This window comes from Anguilla anguilla, chromosome 12 (assembly GCF_013347855.1).
Source record: "Anguilla anguilla isolate fAngAng1 chromosome 12, fAngAng1.pri, whole genome shotgun sequence".
Classification (NCBI taxonomy): Eukaryota; Metazoa; Chordata; class Actinopteri; order Anguilliformes; family Anguillidae; genus Anguilla; species Anguilla anguilla.
Window position 1 is genome coordinate 19,133,253 of NC_049212.1, and position 26,022 is coordinate 19,159,274.

General features: G+C 39.2%; 3 protein-coding genes across 3 annotated transcripts; all 3 read left to right on the plus strand.

Annotated features, from left to right (window-relative positions):
* The first annotated feature begins 344 nt into the window (after positions 1-344).
* On the plus strand, positions 345-15,898 carry LOC118209952. The gene is made up of 12 exons (XM_035385682.1): positions 345-572; positions 662-938; positions 1,351-2,178; positions 2,493-2,758; positions 3,231-3,334; positions 6,021-6,784; positions 11,176-11,444; positions 11,530-11,800; positions 12,207-13,034; positions 13,467-13,691; positions 14,000-14,123; positions 14,981-15,898. The coding sequence occupies exons 1-12, from the start codon at positions 355-357 to the stop codon at positions 15,883-15,885; spliced, it is 5,079 nt and encodes a 1,692-aa protein (XP_035241573.1). The 5' UTR covers positions 345-354; the 3' UTR covers positions 15,886-15,898.
* Positions 2,844-7,863, plus strand: LOC118209483 (extracellular calcium-sensing receptor-like). The gene is made up of 2 exons (XM_035384800.1): positions 2,844-3,334; positions 6,021-7,863. Exons 1-2 carry the CDS (start codon positions 3,175-3,177, stop codon positions 6,923-6,925), a joined length of 1,065 nt encoding a protein of 354 aa, XP_035240691.1. The 5' UTR covers positions 2,844-3,174; the 3' UTR covers positions 6,926-7,863.
* A 4,121-nt stretch (positions 15,899-20,019) lies between the features above and the next one.
* LOC118209460 (extracellular calcium-sensing receptor-like) lies at positions 20,020-25,588 on the plus strand. The gene is made up of 6 exons (XM_035384779.1): positions 20,020-20,248; positions 20,338-20,608; positions 21,014-21,841; positions 22,065-22,289; positions 22,801-22,924; positions 23,795-25,588. Exons 1-6 carry the CDS (start codon positions 20,031-20,033, stop codon positions 24,697-24,699), a joined length of 2,571 nt encoding a protein of 856 aa, XP_035240670.1. The 5' UTR covers positions 20,020-20,030; the 3' UTR covers positions 24,700-25,588.
* Positions 25,589-26,022: the final 434 nt, after the last annotated feature.

Consider the following 26,022-nt stretch of genomic DNA (forward strand, 5'->3'; position numbering starts at 1 on the left):
TTGTTAAACGTTGAATGATATAAAGTAAACAAGTCTGTACCATTAATAAATAATAAAAAATAATGTCTTTACTTAGGAAGGGTTCAGCAATCAATATTGTGGAGTACCTATGATTCTAAAAATATGGTATACTTTTTAATTCTTTTCCAGAGCTGTATTACTGAAATTATGGGAAATTTGTGTGCAAGCTGTTTCATTTTAGCTCTGCACCTCAGCCTTGTTTTAATGGGATGAGCAGAAAGATGATGTCATCTAATCTCCTGATGATCCTGAGGAGGTACGAAACATGTGATGGGAGAATAAAAAGCTGATCCTCATTCAGCACTGCAGTGCGTGAAACTAGCCTGGCCAAAGATGACTCCTCTGGTGATGTGGCTTCTATGTTATCCCTTATCTGTTGTCACTCCTGTTAACTCAAGCCCTGACCCAGCCTGTTCCCTGCTGGGCAACTTTGAGCCCAATTTCCAGGCTGATGGAGACTTCATCATTGGAGGAATTTTCCCCATGCATTACAATATTGAGCCACCAGACCAGAACTTCACTTACAAACCAGCTACTCCACAATGTCAGGGGTGAGTTTACAGTTTTTTTTGACAATAGTACATAACTGTTTGCTTTTCCAACAGAGTCAAGTCACATTCTGCTGTTGGTCTTCACACAGATTTGACCCCAGATCTTTCCGCTGGGCACAGACCATGAGGCTGGCTGTTGAGGAGATCAACCAGAGTCAGAACCTGATGCCTAACTTCACTCTGGGATATAATATCTTTGACTCCTGTTCTACAAATGTAGCAGCACAAAGGGCAGCTCTTGCAGTTCTGAATGGACCTGGTTTAGCCCAGAGTGCCATGTGTTCTGGCACTGCTCCTGTTTTGGCTGTTGTTGGAAGTTCTGGGACTATTGTCTCAAGAACTTTGCAGCCCTTCAGAATTCCAATGGTATGTATATTCTATGGGATTTTATATAATTTAATTGATATAGCTAATGATATAGATTAAGTCGATTGTTCAGTTACATACATTGCCTCAGATTGGCTAATAATTGCAACTCCTCCTGGTTCTGTTGGAAATTGTTTTTTTTGTGTTCTCTTTCTGATATGTAGCCTTTTGAGATTTTAGAACCACGTATACAGAATAAGCTTTTCATTTTGAACATAGGTCAGTCAGACTTCAAAATATGTGGTTCTGGAGGATGATGATTCACTAAAGAAAACAGTATCATCCAGAAAAATGTTCTGATTTTCATTTAACATTTGTACTAATGGAATACATTAACTGAAAATTAAGAAATTTTAATAAAAATAACTGTAATTACTTTTTTATTATAATGTATTTTTAAAAACTTTTTCAGATAAGTTATTTTTCAACGTGTTCCTGTCTTAGCAACAGGAAAGAATTCCCAACATTTTTTAGAGTAATTCCTAATGACGACTACCAGGTAAAAGCCATTGCAAGCCTCCTGCTCCGATTTGGTTGGACTTGGATTGGTGTGGTCATTAAAGATGATGATTATGGGAGATTTGCTTTACAGGGCCTTTTGAAGGAAACCAAAAACACTGGTGTGTGTTTGGCCTACCAAAAAATGATTCCAAAAGTGTACAGTCGTGAAGGAATCCTTGAAATCCTTGATGTGATCAAGCACTCCACTGCAAGAGTCGTTATCAGCTTTGCTATTGAGGGGGATCTCTACCCCTTATTTAAAGAGTACATGGATCAAAACATCACTGGTATCCAGTGGATTGCCAGTGAAGCCTGGGTAACAGCCTCATTATTTGCAGACAGCGAGTTCTACCCATTTCTAGGAGGTACCATTGGTTTTGCTGTCAGACAAGGGCAGATTCCAGGTCTCAGAGACTACCTGATGAACGTAAACCCATTGAGCTACCCCAGTAACCCCCTGGTGCACGAGCTGTGGGGTGCCTTGTACGGTTGCTCTCTCTACCCCTCCAGTAGCAGGACCCAGGCCTCCTCCCAGCTGCCCCCCTGTTCAGGGCTGGAGCCCATGCAGGAGCAGCACTCTGCCTACCTGAACACCTCCCGCCCTCGTATTTCCTACAATGTGTACAAAGCTGTGTACGCCATCGCTCACTCCCTCCACAACCTCATCAGCTGTAAGCCTGAGAAAGGGCCCTTCCACAACTCCTCATGTGCTGATGCCACAAACATTCAACCATGGCAGGTAAGACTTCACATTGAAATATCTATTGTAAATTTTGTTTAAGTTTTCTGAAATGTTTATAGAATTTCTAAATATATTCTGACTGTCTGTGTATTGTTCAGATTTTATGTGACCGACCCCCTGTAGAAACCATGTTACTGGGTATAGCTGTGAAGCCACCAGTTGTTTTTTTTGCTTTTTATTTTTTACAATTTTCACACTGTGAGAACATTCAGATAATTGCACAAATATTTTTCCCTTTAGGAATGGCACTAAAGTAAGCTGAAGCACCTATTGCTTCACTAAATGTGTACTATTACTGTTTTCTGTAAAAGGTTCAGCAATATCTTCAAGATGTTGTCTTTACTATTTCTGGAGAGGATGTTGATTTTGATGCAAATGGAGATTCAATTCCTTCATATGATCTGATAAATTGGCAAAAAGGAGCAACTGGAAATATTGAGTTTGTCAACGTGGGTCTGTATGATGGTGCAAAGGATATTGGGAAGGAGCTGTTTATCCAGGAGGAGGTGATCATGTGGACTGGCCATCAAACTGAGGCAAGCCATAAAGCACAATTTATCAATATAACTGAACAAATGTATTATATAATATAAACAATACTTAAAATGTATAATGCATGCAGTTCAGATTTTTTAAGATGGTATAATGTATTCCAGAGTTTTCAAGCAACTGTTTTATAAGACTTCTTTCCTGAAAATGGTTTTTCCTTTGTTGCAGGTGGGTGCAGATTATCTAGTGTTCATCAGGAAAAGCTATATTAAAATAATATAAACAAATTAAATTTGGTTCAGTGTGAGTTTTTTTTTTTCCAGAAAATTCCAGTAAAATACAGATATTTGTAATTAACCAAAACGAAAGCTTGAGGTAAATGCATGTGTTTGAGGTACCATATCTATGACTTTAAGGACAACGTCACAGACATATTTATTTTCCAACAATAAGCAGTAATTTCCAATAATATCAGAGCAGCTGTTAGTGAGCAAGTAAATTATTATGCAGCTACAACAGGTTGTGTTTTCCCTCATGCAGGTGTTGGTGTCTGTGTGCAGTGAGAGCTGTGCTCCAGGAAGCAGGAAGGCTGTCCGTCGTGGGGAGCCTCTGTGCTGCTTTGATTGTGTACCATGTGACGACGGCAAGATTAGCAATGAGAGGGGTGAGGGCTGCACTCTTTTTACTAAGTGCTATATTCACTGAAAGATTGAACTTCTTTGGTGACAGTAAATTGAGTGCAAATATAAATAAAAAAAAAGAATAACATGAGATTTCTAAAGCACATGCAATGAATGTCATAACTACCAACCATCATCTGCTAATAGTGACATAGTTTGCTTTTGCCACGTGCAATTGTTTATATGCATATGAATTTATTGGGTGTTTATTTGTTGTTTCCTGCTCATCCTGGTGGACTTAATATATTAATTATCCACATCAATGACTCAATGTATATAAAAGGACTGTATCATATAGCAAGATTTTATTTTTGTATTTTGTGTTTGTAATGTTATTGTGGTACATTTTGGTACAAAGTTTTCAGCGACTTGAAAATGCTGACTTCAACTGAAAACCATCATGCCTCATGTTGTGGTTGTGATTTAATGTTAGCTGATTATGTCACACAAAGATAAAGTTGTCATCCATCTCTGAAAGGTAAAATCTGAGGCATCAGTGCTTCGAAAACCACCGTTTGATGGAGCAAAGCCATTACAATGTGTGTGGGAGAGGCACTGTTTTATAGACGCTTTCATTGGACGCACGCGCGTTGCCAAGGTTATGCGCTTGGCCCTAAGTTAACTTCCGTGTTTGTTTATTATTGGGGTTTGTGTTTAATATGACACCGATTACAAATGGAGTGAAAGTTAAACCGATGAGCAGACTGATGTTGGGCTCAGGTTGTTGTGCTGTGGGGTGCAACCTGAACTCAGGAACAAACTACATTTCGAAAATTTGTAAAAATATATAATTTAACTTTGTAACCCCACTAGGGAATTGTGAAACTAATTGCTTGAATCCCTGCGATTATTATAGCTGGTGCTTGCCCGTTGTTACTTCATATTTTTGAGAAATAACTGGACATCATTACTTATTAAAATGTAAGTTCAGTAAAAATACACATAATAATCTGTATTTAAAAAATCGCCTTCACACATTTAGTAATACTAATACAGCCTTATTTACTATATCAACATAAGACAAGCAACATGCTCGTAATTATCTCATCGCGACCCATTAAAGCCAGTGGGGCAGACTTTGCTTCATAATTTGAAACTGCTTTCCAAAGGGCTATTTTGCGTCCTGCGACTTGGGTTACAACAGTGAATATGTACGAATTCCTAGACGTGCTGATAGAGACCACCCTTTCTCATATTAACCTCAAATACGGACGACAGTATACGAGAAAATTTATGGCAAGTTCCATTCATTTATATGGGGTGGTCGATGTCCCCTTAGCAACCAAAAGCTAGCGCTGGACCATCTCTGACTTATTTGCTGGCACAGAAAAAAAATCGTGAAAGTACTGAAAAAATAACCACAGGAGGATAACGAGGACATTTTGTCTACATAACTAGGAACAGGTTGTTACCGATATTTTGCCTATTTCATATATAGTTGTAAATCAGTTTACGCTTTCCTGTCTGTCGAACAAAGGTGGTCGAATAGGTGCTCTCACTCTAGCACTGACTTCGTTTCAGGTAACAAACTCGTGATAAGCGATAGCTAGCTGACCAGTAATAAGCCTGCAATAGTTATGAATTAGCTAACTAAATTGATTGTAGCTAGCTAGCTAGCTAAACGTAGCTAACATTGTATAAATTATGCACAGTAATGTTAGATCAATGCTAGTAGTTGATACGCTTTAGCTACGTTTTGAACTAACATTATGATACCTGTTTCCAATGACTTCAGTGTGTTACATTGCCTGATCATTTTTTGTTGTGGTAACCTAGCAAGATGACCCAAACTATTAAGAGCCATGATGTTTTTTTTCCAGAAATGCATCCTATACAAATAAATAACCTACAGTAATTGCATTGGCTACACATGCTGCCCACTACTAGCTCCAGTTTGTGTCTCTAATCACCATTTTTAAGCAATATCATAGAAAGAGTGCACTTTTGACACAGGAATGTGCATGTAACCCAGAACAGTTATGGATTATGCAAGGAATATATGAGGCTCAGCAAGGTGCAATACTGTCAACAGTACCTGTTTCTGTCACTTGTTTTTCTGGTTGTGTAACGTTATCGCATTTGATTTTGGCCAAGTAACGGTTCTTTTCTTCGACCGGTAACCTCAAATAATACTGGCTAGACATAGATTTAACTAGCTAGCTAACGTAATTTACTTGTTATTTATTTTGCTTGTTATCATAAATAATCTAGAGGGACTCTGTTGTTATTGATTGTTTGCGGAACTCTGCCGGAAGTTAAGTTAGGGCCAGAACAACGCGCATGCGCAGTAACGTTTGTTTATGTTGTTACCGTTGAAAGCGTCTATAGGGAGTTGTATTTTAACAGAAACCAGCAGAGGATAATTTTCTTTCTGCCTTGCGATTGCATCATCTTTTTCTTGTCTCATACATTATTTTATTACTTCCAAAGAATTAACTTTGTCTGTGATTAACTCTTTACTTGATTCCTTTCCCCCAGGTAGATGGATATCTTGGTGCTACCTCCTGTATAAGCATGCCCAATTTTCTTGAATTGAATTTCAAGTTTCCCATAGTGCAGTGACTTAGTATTCATTCATGTATCTTTATTTTAGGGATTGTGATGGTGGAATGTGTGACACTTAACTTAAGTGGCGTAACAACCTCGGTGTCTATTACTCTTCCACTTTAGATTCAATAGATTGCACATCTTGTCCTGAAGATTACTGGTCCAATGCAGCCAGAACTGAATGCATACCAAAAGCGATTGAGTACCTCTCCTATGATGCAATGGGACTGACCCTGACTGTGCTAGCTGTAGTCGGAGCCTGCCTCACCATCGCTGTTCTGGCAGTATTCCTCTACCACAGGAACACTCCGATTGTCAAAGTCAACAACTCAGAGCTGAGCTTCTTCATCCTGCTCTCTCTGACTCTGTGTTTCCTGTGTGCGCTGGTGTTCATTGGAGAGCCTACATCATGGTCCTGCATGCTGCGCCATACTGCCTTCAGCATCACTTTCTCACTCTGCATATCCTGTATCCTGGGGAAGACTCTGGTGGTGCTGGCTGCCTTTACAGCCACCAGGCCTGGAAACAACCTCATGAAATGGCTGGGACCTAAACAGCAGAGATTCATCATCTCTGCCTGCACCTTTATACAAGTGATAATCTGTGCAGTGTGGCTAATCACTGCTCCTCCTTTCCCAAACAAAAACAATCAATACCACCGGTCCAGAATAATCCTTGAGTGTAGTGTTGGTTCTGAACAGGCCTTCTGGTGTGTTCTGGGATACATTGGTCTCCTGGCTGCTCTGTGTTTTATTCTGGCCTTTCTGGCCAGGAAACTGCCAGGCAATTTTAATGAAGCCAAATACATCACCTTCAGCATGCTGATCTTCTGTGCAGTGTGGCTCGCCTTTGTACCAGCTTATGTCAGCTCACCTGGAAAGTTCACTGTAGCTGTGGAGATATTTGCAATTCTAGCTTCTAGTTTTGGCCTACTGCTTTGCTTATTTGCTCCAAAATGTTACATCATTTTACTGAAGCCACAGAAAAATACAAAACAACATCTGATGGGAAAAGTTGTTACCAAATAAAACAATGATGTTTTCTGTAAGAAATTGAGCTGTATTCCATATTTGGATTCAGTGATACACATTCACATATTGCTGTGTTATTGTTTCCTACTAAGCACTATAAATATGAACACAGCAACAAGGTTCCTTGATGGTTTTTAACTGCATTTACAATGCCTTTGGAAGAGCTCAAAACCTGTATGTGAGGTTTGGGACAGGGGGGTGGGGGCAGAACCTCAGATTACACCAATGGTCCAATCATGCAGCAGAAGCCAAATAGCACAGTCACAGATGTTTTTATTTATGTATTTTGTTAGGCAAAACAGAGGTAACTGATATTATAATTCTCACCCTTCAAAAGACAAACTAAATCAATATGATACAAAGATTGTGAAAAGGTCCTTATCGCTCAAGAGGACATGTGCGCCTGTGTATGTGCGTGCCTGTGTGTATGTGGCTGTGAAAAAAAAAACAAAAAAAAAACACCATACTTCACACTGCCGAAAAAAGCATAACGACAGCTTACATCCTGTGGGACTTTAAATTCTAGAGCCATTTCAGAAGCAAAATGGCACCAGAAAAACCAACACTTGTTATCATATTCAAATTTAACCCTAGAAGGGATTTTGTAGTTTGGAATTTTAAAGCCACGAGGCCACTGGATTTGAAACTGAGACATTTTGGCACACAGCATTTTGAGAGAACATATTTGATTAAATGTTGCATCTTATTACAATATATACAAGCAAATGAATATAGTATATTTGTCTTACTGTATGAATACGACTAAATATTGGTTCATGTTGTTGAAGAAAAAAGATAAGCTCACCCTAAAAGTTGCACTGACGATGTGAGGGAAGCGGCTAATTTTTGACATCATAATAAATCAACGGACTTATTTTCAGGCAAATTAGTGATTTATGTGTTGTTATTTGATTATACTGTAGCATTTATGCAGTGTTGGGAAAGCTACTTTGAAACAATAGCTTTGCAAGCTACCAACTACTTCACACTGGAAGAAGTTGAACTACAGCAAATCTAGTTTGGTTAACTAAAGCTACTCAGAACAAGTAGTTCAAACTACTTCATAAACAAAAATTATCAAATTGACAATGTACATGTGATACGAAATTATAACAAAATATAATACAAAAAAGTCACATGCCAGCAAAAAATGCCACTCAATTGAGTTCATTACAAAAAGTGCCCACTTGTTCATAGGTCATACATAAACCAAAAAAATAAAATACCCTCTATATCACTAGATCAACTTTAAATAAAATTTTATTCTGTTACAATATTGAACTTAGGTGGCAAAAGAACAGCAAGCCAACCTCAGCCTAGCCAGACCTTCATTTGAATGATTCTGGCTAAGCTATTCATAGTATTGGATTGATTGCAGACACCTTGGTCAGCAAACACAGGTGATTGTAATCAAATAGTAGGTGATTATCATGAATGACCGGTCCCATGCATTGCGACATATTGTATGGACGGCAAAACACATTATGAGAATAGTATGACTAGGTCAGCTAACGTTACCTAATGTTTGATTTATGTCAGTAAACCTGACATTAGCTGGTTAGCGACATGTTCGTTTTTGATAAAACATAATTGTTGTCAGACAAATTAATGCTACCGACTTTATTTAATTAAACTAACGCTAACGTTCACTGAATTAAATCACTTGCCTGTATGTAACACTATAATGTGGCTAACTTATCTAAACTTTGCTAAATTGGCTAGCAAAGTCAATGTTAATACACTCACCTTTATATGTGTTCTTAGATTTGTGTATGACGTCTTTGAAGTAGAGAGTGTATTACTCTCGGCTTGCATAGCTCACAAGTAAAAACGTAGGTTTTGTTGATGGAGCTAGTCAGTGTCATGTGTTTGCTTAAGTATGGCCATGGTGATTCTTCCTCAGGCTGAGATTTGGGAGGTTTATCCATGATGACGCTGTCGCTGTGTGAGCACTGAGCAACGCCCGCACTTTTGCACATGCACTACACAAAGGTCAGGTGTGTGGTGGTGGCTGCCTGACGAATGCATTGCCTGGGCATGCCTTCACGGTGGTCAGGATGAAAGACAAAGAGGGTGGGGCTGGTCAAAGGGGGTTCAATTACAGTAGAGCAATGGTAAAATAAAAATAAAAAAAACATTCCTTTCCTTTTATGACCCAAAATTGTTTGTAGTTTCAGTAGTTAACTATACAAAAAAAAAAAAAATTGCAAAAAAGTAATTTAACTACTTGAATCAGTATGCAAGTATGAATGTAGTTGAATTACCAGCAAGCTATTGCAAAATGTAGTTAAACTACTAGTTTAATTACATGTAGTTCACTACAGGTCAACTTAAAATATGCCTTGTAAAATATCTGCATTGAGTGCAGATCTCGGAAGAGTCAGTTAGAATTTACAATGCCAGAAAAGAAGCACGTAACTTAGACAGAGTAATTTAGACAGGCCAGTTGTGTCTAATATATTATTTTACCCCATCAACTTTGCTTTGGTTCCAAAGAGCATTAGGCTATGCAATGAGGTAGATTATAGTCAAACCACCCCATCAAAAGTATCTACTAAGGAAACTACTGACATTCTTGTGGTGGTTGAGGAGGGAACTGTAAAAAACTCTGAAAAAATCACCGTTATAGCTATTTTTTGAGCGTTCATAGTTTTCTGTAATTTTGTCATTGGTCATCAAAAAATGCACTGCTTGCCTATTGGCAATTTTGAAGGTGTGGGTGTGCTTAGTCAGTGCTGCTCCTTTACATTATGGCCAAACCACGGCACTTCTTCACATGCCGTGCAGACATGGTTAAGTGAACTGCAAAACCTATTTGTAGCTATCTGCTCTCAGCAATCTAATTAAAACTGGTAATACCTTTGATTCTTGTTTATTCTTTTCTCTGGTTCTTATAAGTTATACTAGTAGTCGTGTATAGTTTCACAGTTGAGTTTGCACGTTTTGCAAGCTGCGTGTTTCTTTAAGTTACCAGCTCACTTGCTGGCCATTGGTTTAGTGATTAGCCAGCTACTTAGCCAGCATTTTTGTACAGCCGTTTCCGTGGATAAAATCGCATTTATAATTGTTATTTTCTGTTAAAAACATTTAATTCATATTCAGGGAGATAGCCAACTACTCGCAAGTTAGTTGACACGTGTAGCCGTTTACTAATAGCATTGCACCGTTTCAGACAGGCTGGAAAATAACCCATTTAACCAGAGAAATTTCCGAGTTGTCTAGAATCTTTATCGCCGCAGATTAATGCAGCAAGGTTGGCAGCGTCGGCATAGTAACTGACGCCGCAACGAAACTTCAAGCACGTCACAAGAGCTGTTTTAGCATGTCATTGCATCGTTTTTGCAGGCCGGATCAAAATCGGCGTAACGGTACCAAATGAGACATTTGTTTAGTGTTACAAAGTTGAATGATTTTTTTTCCCTTTTTCACGGGGTAATGGCCCCGGACCCCCCTACAAAAATTGCATGCTGCAATTTTTTTCCTTTTGTACCCCCCCCCCCCCCCCCCCCCCCCTTGTTTACATACCCTATTTATGAAAAGCAACATTTTCGTTGTTTCCCACCAAAATAATCTGAATTCCCACCCAAAAATGATGTCCTAGTAACATCTTTGATTGTATGCATTATTATTATTATTATTATTACTATTGCACACTGTGCATGTCTCCCTCGCCCATTGCAGCATGGAGTGTATCCCCACAGCACACCTGTGGTGTGCAGCCAATTACTTTGTTGAAAACAAAACTTGTTTATATTTTTGCAAACATTTCAGAAAGATGCAAATTGCACTCTCTGCAGTTCAGCTCTGGAACAATTAAGAGATCACTTAAGAGATTTACGATTATGTGCCTGTGTCAAATGAAATTGTTGGTTTTCTTTCATGAAATTTTAACTGCACTTTATTTTACTTACAAACAAAATTATTGTCATTATATTGTATTGTTTTTACACATAGAATAATATAAAGTAACAAGTCTATACCATTAATAAATAATAAAAAATAATGTCTTTACTTAGGAAGGGTTCAGCAATCAATGTTGTGGAGTACCCATGATTCTGAAAATATGGTGTGGTCTCTATATTCTTTTCCAGAGCTGTATTACAGAAATTACGAGAAATTTGTGTGCAAGGTGTTCCATTTGAGCTCTGTGCCTCAGCCGTGTTTTAATGGGATGAGCAGAAAGATGATGTCATCTAGTCTCCTGATGATCCTGAGGAGATATGGAATATAATGTGATGGGAGAATAAAAAGCTGCTCCTCATTCAGCACTGCAGTGTGTGAGACTAGCCTGGCCAAACATGACTCCTCTGGTGATGTGGCTTCTATGTTACCCCTTATCTGTTGCCACTCCTGTTAACTCGAGCCCTGATCCAGCCTCTTCCCTGCTGGGCAACTTTGAGCCCAATTTCCAGGCTGATGGAGACTTCATCATTGGAGGACTTTTCCCCATGCATTACAGTGTTGAGCCACCAGACCAGAACTTCACTTACAAACCAGCTGCTCCACAATGTCAGGGGTGAGTTCACAGTGTTTTTGACAATAGTACATAACTGTTTGCTTTTCCAGAGTCATGTCACATTCTGCTGTTTGTCTCTGCACAGATTTGATCCCAGATCTTTCCGCTGGGCCCAGACAATGAGGCTGGCTGTTGAGGAGATCAATCAGAGTCAGAACCTGTTGCCTAATTTCACTCTGGGATACAAGATCTTTGACTCCTGTGCTACAGATGGACAAAGGGCAGCTCTGGCAGTTCTGAATGGACCTGGTTTAGCCCAGAGTGCCGTGTGTTCTGGCACTGCTCCTGTTTTGGCTGTTGTTGGAAATTCTGGGACTCTTGTCTCCAGAACTTTACAGCCCTTCAGAATTCCAATGGTGCGTATATTCTATGAGATCTTATATCATTTTCATTCTGATATAGGTTACGTGGATTGCTCAGTTACGTGCATTGCCTCTATAAAGATTGACTAATAACCTCAGCTCCGCCTGGTTCTGTTGGAAATAGTTTTATTGTGTATTCTTTCTGATATACAGCCTTTTTAGATTTTAGAACCACACATACAGAAAAAGCATATAGTTTTGAGCATAGCTCAGTCAGACTTCAAAATATGTGGTTCTGGAGGATGAAGACTCACTATAGAAACAGTACCTTTTAGAAAAATATTTTTAATTTATTCTATTAGTACAAATGTTAAATGAAAATAACTGAAAATGAATGAATAGTAATAAAAATAACTGAAATAACTTTTTTATTTTAACTCATTTTTTAAAACTTTTTCAGATAAGTTATTGTTCAACGTGTTCCTGTCTTAGCAACAGGAACGAATTCCCAACATTTTTTAGAGTAATTCCTAACGACGACTACCAGGTAAAAGCCATTGCAAGCCTCCTGCTCCGATTTGGTTGGACTTGGGTTGGTGTTGTCACTGATGATGATGATTATGGGAGATTTGCTTTACAGGGCCTTTTGAAGGAATTCAAAAACACTAGTGTGTGTTTGGCCTACCAGACAGTGATTCCCAAAGTGTACAGTCGTGAAGGAATCCTTGAAATCCTTGATGTGATGAAGCACTCCACTGCAAGAGTAGTTATCAGCTTCGCTGCTGAAGGGGGACTCTACCCCTTATTTAAAGAGTACATGGATCAGAACATCACTGGCATCCAGTGGATTGCCAGTGAAGGCTGGGCAACAGCATCAGTATTTGCAGGCAGTGAGTTCTACCCATTTCTAGGTGGCACCATTGGTTTCGCCGTCAGGCAGGGGCAGATCCCTGGTTTTAGAGACTACCTGATGAACGTAAACCCATTGAAGTACCCCAGTAACCCCCTGGTGCACGAGCTGTGGGGTGCCTTGTACGGTTGCTCCCTCTACCCCTCCAGCAGCAGGACCGAGGCCTCCTCCCAGCTGCCCCCCTGTTCAGGGCTAGAGCCCCTGCTGAAGCAGCACTCTGCCTACCTGAACACCTCCAGCCCTCGTTTTTCCTACAATGTGTACAAAGCCATGTACGCTATTGCTCACTCCCTGCACAACCTCATCAGCTGTAAGCCTGGGAAAGGGCCCTTCCACAACTCCTCATGTGCTGATGCCACAAACATTCAACCATGGCACGTAAGACTTCACATTGAAATATCCATTGTACATTTTTATTTATTGGATGCTATTTACATCGGTAATCAAATTAGACATAACATTGTATATACTGAGAAACACTTTATAATCAATATGAAATGTAATTAACTTCAAATTTGTTCCACTTAAGTCAGTGGTTCTTAACCTGGGTTCGGTCGAACCCTAGGGGTTCGGTGAGTCGGTCTCAGGGGTTCGGTGGAGCCTCCGCCGCAGAGGTCCACCCCTCAGTCTAGTCTGCATTATTACACTATTTTTTACTAAAGAAGGGTTCGGTGAATGAGCATATGAAACTGGTGGGGTTCGGTGCCTCCAACAAGGTTAAGAACCACTGACTTAAGTAGATAATTATTTCTTTTTTGTGAGGAATTTCTTGCTTCACTAAATGTGTACTATTACTATTTTCTGTAAAAGGTTCAGCAGTATCTTCAAGATGTTGTCTTCACTATTTCTGGAGAAGATGTGGATTTTGATGCAAATGGAGATTCAATTCCTTCATATGATCTGATCAATTGGCAAAGAGGTGCAGCTGCAAATATTGAGTTTGTCAATGTGGGTTACTATGACGGTGCAAAGGATGTTGGGAAGGAGTTGTTTATCCAGGAGGAGGTGATCATGTGGACTGGCCATCAAACTGAGGCAAGCCATAAACAGTGCATAGTTTACCAATATAACTATCCACACATTTACTCTATAATATACAACAATACGTCAAATGTGTATTTTCCAGAAAATACCAGAAAAAAACATATATTTGCAAATAACCAAAACAAAATCTTGAGGTAAATGCATGTGGGTGAGCTACCATGTCTATGACTTTAAGCCCAACATAGCAGGCATATTAATTTTCCAACAATTATCAGTAATTTCCAATGATATCAGAGCACCTTCTTGTGGAGAAGTAAATGATTATGCAGTTACACCTGGTTGTGTTATCCCTCTTGCAGGTGTTTGTGTCTGTGTGCAGTGAGAGCTGTGCTCCAGGAAGCAGGAAGGCTGTCCGTCGTGGGGAGCCTCTGTGCTGCTTTGATTGTGTACCATGTGATGACGGCAAGATTAGCACGGAGAGGGGTGGGGGCTCCAATCATTTTACTAAGTGTTATTTTCACTGAAAAACTGCACTTCTTTGGTGACAGTAAATTAATTGAGTGCAAATATCAAAAAAAATGAATAATAACATGAGATTTCTAAAGCACTTGCAATAAATGTCATAACTATCAACCATCATCTGCTAATAGTGACATAGTTTGCTTTTGCCACGTGTGCAATTTTTTATATGCATTTGAATTTATTTCCTCCCCTTCCTGGTGGACTTAACTTTATCTTTGTGTGACACAATCCGCTAACATTAAATCACAACCACAACATAAAGCATGATGGTTTTCTGTTAAAGTTAGAATTTTTAAGTTGCTGAAAACTTTGAGCCACAATGACTTACAAATTAAAAATAGAAAAATAAAAGCTTGCTATAAGATACAGTTCTTTTATATACATCAAGTCAATGATGTGGATAATGAATAGATTGTCATCCATCTCTGCCAGATAAAATCTGAGGCATCAGTGCCTCAAGATGTGAGGGGTAGGGCTGTTTTATAGGGAGTTTTATTTTAATGGAAACCAGCAGGGGATAATTTTATTTCTGTCTTGCGATTGCATCTTTTTCTTGTCTCGTACATTATTTTATTACCTCAAAAGTATTAATTTTGTCTGAATAAACTCTTTACTTGATTCCTTTCCCTAGAGAGATAGATACCTTGGCACTATTGCTAAATAAGCAATCAAGTTTTCTGGAATTGAATTTTAAGTTTCTCTTGCAATGATATAGTATTCATTCATGTATCTTTATTTTAGGGCTTAGGATAGTCTGATGTGTGACACTTAACATAAGTTATGTAACAACCTCGGTGTCTATTACTCTTCCTCTTTAGATTCAATAGATTGCGCATCTTGTCCTAAAGATTACTGGTCCAATGCAGCCAGAACTGAATGCATACCCAAAGTGATTGAGTACCTCTCCCATGATGCAATGGGACTGACCCTGACTGTGATAGCTGTAGTCGGAGCCTGCCTCACCATCGCTGTTCTGGCAGTATTCCTCTACCACAGGAACACTCCGATTGTCAAAGTCAACAACTCAGAGCTGAGCTTCCTCATCCTGCTCTCTCTGACTCTGTGTTTCCTGTGTGCGCTGGTGTTCATTGGAGAGCCTACATCATGGTCCTGCATGCTGCGCCATACTGCCTTCAGCATCACTTTCTCACTCTGCATCTCCTGTATCCTGGGGAAGACTCTGGTGGTGCTGGCTGCCTTTACAGCCACCAGGCCTGGAAACAACCTCATGAAATGGCTGGGACCCAAACAGCAGAGATTCATCATCTCTGCCTGCACCTTTATACAAGTGATAATCTGTGCAGTGTGGCTAATCACTGCTCCTCCTTTCCCAAACAAAAACAATCAATACCACCGGTCCAGAATAATCCTGGAGTGTAGTGTGGGTTCTGAACAGGCCTTCTGGTGTGTTCTGGGATACATTGGTCTCCTAGCTGCTCTATGTTTTATTCTGGCCTTTCTGGCCAGGAAACTGCCAGGCAATTTTAATGAAGCCAAATACATCACCTTCAGCATGCTGATCTTCTGTGCGGTGTGGTTCGCCTTTGTACCAGCTTATATCAGCTCACCTGGAAAGTTCACTGTAGCTGTGGAGATATTTGCAATTCTAGCATCTAGTTTTGGCCTACTGCTTTGCTTATTTGCTCCAAAATGCTACATCATTTTACTGAAGCCACAGAAAAATACAAAACAACATCTGATGGGAAAAGTTGTTACCAAATAAAACAATGATGTTTTCTGTAATAAATCAAGCTGTAATTCCATATCTGGATTCAGTGATACACATTCAGATATTGCTGTCGTATTGTTTCCTACTAAGCACTATAAATATGAACAAAGCAACAAGGTTCCTTGATGGTTTTAAACTGCATTTACAGTGCCTTTGAAGGAGCTCAAAACCTGTATGTAAGGTTTGGGACAGGGGGGTGGGGGCAGAACCTCAGATTACACCCATGTTCCAATCATGCAGCAGCAGCCAAATTGCACCTGAACAGTCACAGATGTTTTTATTTATGTATTTTGTTGGGCAAAACAGAGGTAACTGATATTATAATACTTACCCTTCAAAAGACAAACTAAAGCAATATGATACAAAGATTGTGAAAAGGTCCTTATCGCTCAAGAGGACATGTGCGCCTGTGTATGTGCGTGCCTGTGTGTATGTGGCTGTGAAAAAAAAAACACCATAGTTCATACTGCCAAAAAAAGCATAACGACAGCTTACATCCTGTGGGCCTTTAAATTCTAGAGCCATTTCAGAAGCAAAATGTCACCAGAAAAATCAACACTTGCTATGATATTCAAAATTAACCCTAGAAGGGATTTTGTAGTTTGGAATTTTAAAGCCACGAGGCCACTGGATTTGAAACTGAGACATTTTGGCACACAGCATTTTGAGAGAACATATTTGATGAAATGTTGCATCTTATTACAATATATGCAAGCAAATGAATATAGTATATTTGTCTTACTGTATGAATACGACTAAATATTGGTTCATGTTGTTGAAGAAAAAAGATAACCCCACCCTAAAAGTTGCACTGACGATGTGAGGGAAGCAGCTAATTTTTGACATCATAATAAAGCAACTAACTTATTTTCAGGCAAATTAGTGATTTATGTGTTGTTATTTGATTATACTGTAGCATTTATGCAGTGTTGGGAAAGCTACTTTGAAACAATAGCTTTGCAAGCTACCAACTACTTCACACTGGAAGAAGTTGAACTGCAGCAAATCTAGTTTGGTTAACTAAAGCTACTCAGGGAAAGTAGTTCAAACTACTTCGTAAACAAACAAAAACAATTATCAAATTGACAATGTACATGTGATACGAAATTATAACAAAATATAATACAAAAAAGTCACATGCCAGCAAAAAATGCCACTCAATTGAGTTCATTGCAAAAAGTGCTCACTTGTTCATAGGTCATACATAAACCAAAAAAATAAAATACCCCAGTATTCATGGGAATGCGCAAGGAATGTCAGCTTTGGTTTTGTATACAATGTCCATCAGTCAGACACCTGCCTTCCAGAAACTAGAGTCCAGGTGGGGGTATTGCACCAAGCAGGATTACTCAGCCAGGTAATTTCTAATATAGAATAGCATGACATTTGGTCCATAGAAGACAGTCCATAGATGGTCCATAGAATTACCCTCTATATCACTAGATCAACTTTAAATAAAATTTTATTCTGTTACAATATTGACCTTAGGTGGCAAAAGAACAGCAAGCCAACCTCAGCCTAGCCAGACCTTCATTTGAATGATTCTGGCTAAGATATTCATAGTATTGGATTGATTGCAGACACCTTGGTCAGCAAACACAGGTGATTGTAATCAAATAGTAGGTGATCATCATGAAAGACCGGTCCCATGCATTGCGACATATTGTATGGGCAGCAAAACACATTATGAGAATAGTATGACTAGGTCAGCTAACGTTATCTAATGTTTGATTTATGTCAGTAAACCTGACATTAGCTGGTTAGCGACATGTTCGTTTTTGATAAAACATAATTGTTGTCAGACAAATTAACGCTACAGACTTTATTTAATTAAACTAACGCTAACGTTCACTGAATTAAATAATTTGCCTGTATGTAACATTACAATGTGGCTAATATCTAAACTTTGCAAAAATTGGCTAGCAAAGTCAATGTTAATACACTCACCTTTATATGTGTTCTTAGATTTGTGTATGACGTCTTTGAAGTAGAGAGTGTATTACTCTCGGCTTGCATAGCTCACAAGTAAAAACGGAGGTTTTGTCTGTGGAGCTAGTCAGTGTCATGTATTTGCTTAAGTATGGCCATGGTGATTCTTCCTCAGGCTGAGATTTGGGAGGTTTATCCATGATGACGCTGTCGCTGTGTGAGCACTGAGCAACTCCCGCACTTTTGCACATGCACTACACAAAGGTCAAGTTTGTGGTGGTGGCTGCCTGACGAATGCATTGCCTGGGCATGCCTTCACAGCGGTCAAGATGAAAGAAAAAAGAGGCGGGGCTGGTCAAAGGGGGTTCCATTACAGTAGAGAAGCAATGGTAAAATAAAAATAAAAAAAACATTCCTTTCCTTTTATGGCCCAAAATTGTTTGTAGTTTCAGTAGTTAACTACACAAAAAATTGCAAAAAAGTAATTTAACTACTTGAATCAGTATGCAGGTATGAATGTAGTTGAATTACCAGCAAGCTATTGCAAAATGTAGTTAAACTACTAGTTTAATTACATGTAGTTCACTACTCCCCAACACTGCATTTATGATATTGTGCATGAAATGTGAACTGTCAAAATATGTTCACTGAAAAATCGCCAAAACATGTTTGACCTTCCTATAGAAAGGATTGGGGTAGAAAGTTATCTCTGGCTATACACATATCTCGAGCATTAGATGCTGTCATTGCATTAGCATTAAGGTTATCTTTGCTTGTCTCTTTAAAATAGTCCAACAAATAATCATTTGGAGAAATGTCATAACCATTTGGACCATATTCATGTTATTGTACATTTCAGGCTGCATAGCCAGGTCAACTTAAAATCTGCCTTGTAAAATATCTGCATTGAGTGCAGATCTCTGAAGAGTCATTAAGTTAGAATTTACAATGCCAGAAAAGAAGCACGTAACTTAAACAGAGATTGGCCAGTTGTGTCTAATATATTATTTTACCCCTTCAACTTTGCTTTGGTTCCAAAGAGCATTAGGCTATGAAATGAGGTAGATTATAGCCAAACCACCCCATCAAAGGTATATACTAAGGAAACTACTGACATTCTTGTGGTGGTTGAGGAGGGAACTGTAAAAAACTTACTTAAAAATACTTTAACTTTAAATGAGATCAGAGGATAGTTTCAATCAGCATTGTATGCAGGGGCGTGTCTACGGGTGGGATAAGCCCACCCAGAGATAAGCCTTTCCCACCCAGAGGAATGAGACATTTGTTTACTGTTACAAAGTTGAATCATTTTTTTTATTTTTTTCATGGGGTAATGGCCCCGGACCCCCCTACAAAAATCAGATGCTGCAATTGTATTCCTTTTGTACTCCCCCCCCCCCCTTCTCAAAATTGAACTACGTCCTTGTTTACATACCCTATTTAGGAAAAGCAACATTTTCGTCGTTTTTACCAAAATAATCCAAATTCCCACCCCAAAATGACATCCTAGTAACATCTTTGATTGTATACATTATTATTTTTATTATTATTGCACACTGTGCATGTCTCCCTTGCCCATTGCAGCATGCAGTGTATCCCCACAGCACACCTGTGGTGTGCAGCCAATTACTTTGTTGAAAACCTTGTTTATATTTTTGCAAACATTTCAGAAAGGTGCAAATTGCACTCCCTGCAGTTAAGCTCAGGAACAATTAAGAGGTCAATTTAAGAGATTCACAGCTTACAATTATGTGTCTGTGTCCAATGAAACTGTTGGTTTTCTTTCATGAAATTTTAACTGCACTTTATTTTACTTACGAACAAAATTATTGTCATTATATTGTATTGTATTGTTTTTACACGTAGAATAATATAAAGTAAACAAGTCTATACCATTAATAAATGAAGAAAATGATGTCTTTACTTAGGAAGGGTTCAGCAATCAATGTTGTGGAGTACCCGCGATTCTGAAAATATGGTGTGGTCTCTATATTCTTTTCCAGAGCTGTATTACTGAAATTACGGGACATGTGTATGCAAGGTGTTCCATTTTAGCTCTGCGCCTCAGCCTTGTTTTAATGGGATGAGCAGAAAGATGATGTCATGTAGTCTCCTGATGATCCTGAGGAGATACGGAACATAATGTGATGGGAGAATAAAAAGCTGCTCCTCATTCAGCACTGCAGCGTGTGAGACTAGCCTGGCCAAAGATGACTCCTCTGGTGATGTGGCTTCTTTGTTACCCCTTATCTGTTGCCACTCCTGTTAACTCGAGCCCTGACCCAGGCTCTTCCCTGCTGGGCAACTTTGAGCCCAATTTCCAGGCTGATGGAGACTTCATCATTGGAGGACTTTTCCCCATGCATTACAGTGTTGAGCCACTAGGCCAGGACTTCACTTACAAACCAGCTGCTCCACAATGTCAGGGGTGAGTTCACAGTGTTTTTGACAATAGTACATAACTGTTAACTTTTCCAAAAAGAGTCACGTCACATTCTGCTGTTTGTCTCTGCACAGATTTGACCCCAGATCTTTCCGCTGGGCCCAGACCATGAGGCTGGCTGTTGAGGAGATCAACCAGAGTCAATACCTGCTGCCTAACTTCACTCTGGGATACAAGATCTTTGACTCCTGTGCTTCAGATGGACAAAGGGCAGCTCTGGCAGTTCTGAATGGACCTGGTTTAGCCCAGAGTGCCGTGTGTTCTGGCACTGCTCCTGTGTTGGCTGTTGTTGGAAATTCTGGGACTCTTGTCTCCAGAACTTTGCAGCCCTTCAGAATTCCAATGGTGTGTAAATTCCATGAGATCCTATGTAATTTTCATTGTGATATAGGTTACGTGGATTGTTCAGTTACATGCATTGCCTCTATAAATATTGACTAATAATCATAGCTCCTCCTGGTTCTGTTGGAAATAGTTTTATTGTGTACTCTTTCTGACATGCAGCCTTTTTAGATTTTAGAACCACACATACAGAATAAGCTTTTAGTTTTGAACATAGCTCAGTCAGACTTCAAAATATGCGGTTCTGGTGGAAGAAGATTCACTAGAGAAAACAGTACCTTTTAGAAATATGTTCTTAATTTATTCTATGAGTACAAATGTTAAATGAAAATAACTGAAAACGAATTAATAGTAATACAAATAACTGAAATAATTTTTATTATAACTCATTTTCTAAAACTTTTTCAGATAAGTTATTTTTCAACGTGTTCCTGTCTTAGCAACAGGAACGAATTCCCAACATTTTTTAGAGTAATTCCTAATGACGACTACCAGGTAAAAGCCATTGCAAGCCTCCTGCTCCGATTTGGTTGGACTTGGGTTGGTGTTGTCACTGAAGATGATGATTATGGGAGATTTGCTTTACAGGGCCTTTTGAAGGAATTCAAAAACACTAGTGTGTGTTTGGCCTACCAGAAAATGATTCCCAAAGTGTACAGTCGTGAAGGAATCCTTGAAATCCTTGATGTGATGAAGCACTCCACTGCAAGAGTAGTTATCAGCTTCGCTGCTGAAGGGGGACTCTACCCCTTATTTAAAGAGTACATGGATCAGAACATCACTGGCATCCAGTGGATTGCCAGTGAAGCCTGGGTAACAGCATCAGTATTCACAGGCAGGGAGTTCTACCCATTTCTAGGTGGCACCATTGGTTTCGCCGTCAGGCAGGGGCAGATCCCTGGTCTTAGAGACTACCTGATTAACGTAAACCCATTGAAGTACCCCAGTAACACCCTGGTGCACGAGCTGTGGGGTGCCTTGTACGGTTGCTCCCTCTACCCCTCCAGTAGCAGGACCCAGGCCTCCTCCCAGCTGCCCACCTGTTCAGGGCTAGAGCCCCTGCAGGAGCAGCACTCTGCCTACCTGAACACCTCCAGCCCTCGTATTTCCTACAATGTGTACAAAGCCATGTACGCCATCGCTCACTCCCTACACAACCTCATCAGCTGTAAGCCTGGGAAAGGGCCCTTCCACAACTCCTCATGTGCTGATGCCACAAACATTCAACCATGGCACGTAAGACTTCACATTGAAATATCTATTGTAAATTTTGTTTATTGCATGCTATTTACATTGTTAATCAAAGTAGACGTAACATGGTATTGACTGAGAAATACTTTATATTCAATATGAAATGTAATTCACTTCAAAATTGTTTCACTTAAGTGGATAACTATTTCTTTTTTGTGAGGAATTCCTTGCTTCACTAAATGTGTACTATTGCTGTTTTCTGTAAAAGGTTCAGCAGTATCTTCAAGATGTTGTCTTCACTATTTCTGGAGAAGATGTGGATTTTGATGCAAATGGAGATTCAATTCCTTCATATGATCTGATCAATTGGCAAAGAGGAGCAGCTGGAAATATTGAGTTTGTCAATGTGGGTCTGTATGACGGTGCAAAGAATATTGGGAAGGAGTTGTTTATCCAGGAGGAGGAGATCATGTGGACTGGCCATCAATCAGAGGCAAGCCATAAACAGTGCATAGTTTACCAGTATAACTATCCACACATTCATTCTATAATATACAACAATACTTCAAATGTGCAATGCTTGCAGTTCAGAATTTTTTTTAGATGGTATAATGTATTTCAGAAGTTTCAAGCAACTGTTTTGTGAGACTTCTTTCCTGAAAATGGTTTTTGATTTGTTGCAGTTGCATGCAGATTATATAGTGTTCATCAGGAAAAGCTATATTAAAATAATATAAACAAATTAAATTGGGTTCACTGTGAGTTTTTTTAAATGTATATTTTCCAGAAAACACCAGAACAATACACATATTTGCAAATATCCAAAACAAAATCTTGAGGTAAATGCATGTGGGTGAGCTACCATGTCTATGACTTTAAGCCCGACATAGCAGACATATTAATTTTCCAACAATAAGCAGTAATTTCAAATAATATCAGAGCACCTTCTAGGGAACAAGTAAATGATTATACAGCTACAACAGGTTGTGTTTTCCCTCATACAGGTGTTGTTGTCTGTGTGCAGTGAGAGCTGTGCTCCAGGAAGCAGGAAGGCTGTCCGTAGTGGGGAGCCTCTGTGCTGCTTTGATTGTGTACCATGTGACGACGGCAAGATTAGCGAGGAGAGGGGTGGGGGCTCCACTCTTTTTACTAAGTGTTATTTTCACTGAAAAATTGCACTTCTTTGGTGACAGTAAATTGAGTGCAAATATCCAACAAATGAATAATAACATGAGATTTCTAAAGCACTTGCAATGAATGTCATAACTATCAACCAGCATCTGCTAATAGTGACATAGTTTGCTTTTGCCACATGTGCAATTGTTTATATGCATATGATTTTATTTCCTCCCCTTCCTGGTAGACTTAGCTTTATCTTTGTGTGACATAATCAGCTAACATTAAATCACAACCACAACATAAAGCATGATGGTTTTCAGCTAAATTTAGCATTTTCAAGTCGCTGAAAACTTTGAGCCACAAAGACTTACAAATTAACAATACAAAAATAAAAGCTTGCTGTAAGATACAATTCTTCTATATACATCAAGTCATTGATTTGGATAATGAATAGATTATCATCCATCTCTGCCAGATAAAATCTGAGGCATCAGTGCAAAGGAAACCACTGATTGATGGAGCAAAGCCATTACAATGCGTGAGGGGGAGGCACTGTTTTATAGGGAGTAGTATTTTCACGGAAACCAGAAAGACCATCGTCTTTTTCTTGTCTCGTACATTATTTTATTACCTCAAAAGTATTAATTTTGTCTGCGATTAAACTCTTTACTTGATTCCTTTCCCCAGGTAGATAGATTCCTTGGTACTACTGTGTCTCCTGTATAAACACGTCCAGTTTTCTTGAATTGAATTTCAAGTTTCTCTTAGTGCAATGATTTAGTATTCATTCATGTATATTTATTTTAGGGATTAGGATAGTGTATTGTGTGACACTTAAGTGACATAACAACCTCTGTGTCTATTACTCTTCCTCTTTAGATTCAATAGGTTGCACATCTTGTCCTGAAGATTACTGGTCCAATGCAGCCCGAACTGAATGCATACCCAAAGCGATTGAGTACCTCTCCCATGATGCAATGGGACTGACCCTGACTGTGATAGCTGTAGTAGGAGCCTGCCTCACCGTCGCTGTTCTGGCAGTATTCCTCTACCACAGGAACACTCCGATTGTCAAAGTCAACAACTCAGAGCTGAGCTTCTTCATCCTGCTCTCTCTGACTCTGTGTTTCCTGTGTGCGCTGGTGTTCATTGGAGAGCCTACATCATGGTCCTGCATGCTGCGCCATACTGCCTTCAGCATCACTTTCTCACTCTGCATCTCCTGTATCCTGGGGAAGACTCTGGTGGTGCTGGCTGCCTTTACAGCCACCAGGCCTGGAAACAACCTCATGAAATTGCTGGGACCCAAACAGCAGAGATTCATCATATCTGCCTGCACCTTTATACAAGTGATAATCTGTGCAGTATGGCTGATCACTGCTCCTCCTTTCCCAAATAAAAACAGTCAGTACCACCGGTCCAGAATAATCCTGGAGTGTAGTGTTGGTTCTGAACAGGCCTTCTGGTGTGTTCTGGGATACATTGGTCTCCTGGCTGCTCTATGTTTTATTCTAGCCTTTCTGGCCAGGAAACTGCCAGGCAATTTTAATGAAGCCAAATACATCACCTTCAGCATGCTGATCTTCTGTGCAGTGTGGCTCGCCTTTGTGCCAGCATATATCAGCTCACCTGGAAAGTTCACTGTAGCTGTGGAGATATTTGCAATTCTAGCTTCTAGTTTTGGCCTACTGCTTTGCTTATTTGCTCCAAAATGCTACATCATTTTACTGAAGCCACAGAAAAATACAAAACAACATCTGATGGGAAAAGTTGTTACCAAATAAAACTATGATGTTTTCTGTAATAAATTAAGCTGTATTCCATATTTGGATTCAGTGATATACATCCAGATATTGCTGTGGTATTGTTTCCTACTAAGCACTATAAATATGAACACAGCAACAAGGTTCCTTGATGGTTTTTAACTGCATTCACAGTGCCTTTGAAGGAGATCAAAACCTGTATGTAAGGTTTGGGACGGGGGTGGGGGCAGAACCTCAGATTACACTAATGTTCCAATCATGCAGCAGCAGCCAAATTGCACCTGAACAGTCACAAATGTTTTTATTTATGTATTTTGTTAGGCAAAACAGAGGTAACTGATATTATAATGCTTATCCTTCAAAAGACAAACTAAAGGAATATGATACAAAGATTGTGAAAAGGTCCTTATCGCTCAAGAGGACATGTGCGCCTGTGTATGTGCGTGCCTGTATGTATGTGGCTGTGAAAAAAAAACAAAAAAACCACCATACTTCACACTGCCAAAAAAGCATAACGACAGCTTACATCCTGTGGGACATTAAATTCTAGAGCCATTTCAGAAGCAAAATGGCACCAGAAAAACCAACACTTGCTATGATATTCAAATTTAACCCTAGAAGGGATTTTGTAGTTTGGAATTTTAAAGCCACGAGGCCACTGGATTTGAAACCGAGACATTTTGGCACACAGCATTTTGAGAGAACATATTTGATTAAATGTTGCATCTTATTACAATATATACAAGCAAATGAATATAGTATATTTGTCTTACTGTATGAATACGACTAAATATTGGTTCATGTTGTTGAAGAAAAAAGATAAGCTCACCCTAAAAGTTGCCCTGACGATGTGAGGGAAGCGGCTAATTTTTGACATCATAATAAAGCAACGGACTTATTTTTAGGCAAATTAGTGATTTATGTGTTGTTATTTGATTATACTGTAGCATTTATGCAGTGTTGGGGGAGCTACTTTGAAACAATAGCTTTGCGAGCTACCAACTACTTCACACTGGAAGAAGTTGAACTACAGCAAATCTAGTTTGGTTAACTAAAGCTACTCAGAAAAAGTAGTTCAAACTACTTCGTAAAAAAAAAAAATCTAATTGACAATGTACATGTGATAAGAAATTATAACAAAATATAATACAAAAAAGTCACATGCCAGCAAAAAATGCCACTCAATTGAGTTTATTGCAAAAAGTGCCCACTTGTTCATAGGTCATACATAAACCAAAAAAATAAAATACCCCACTATTCATGGGAATGTGCAAGGAATGTCAGCTTTGGTTTTGTCTACAATGTCCATCAGTCAGACACCTGCCTTCCAGAAGCTAGAGTCCA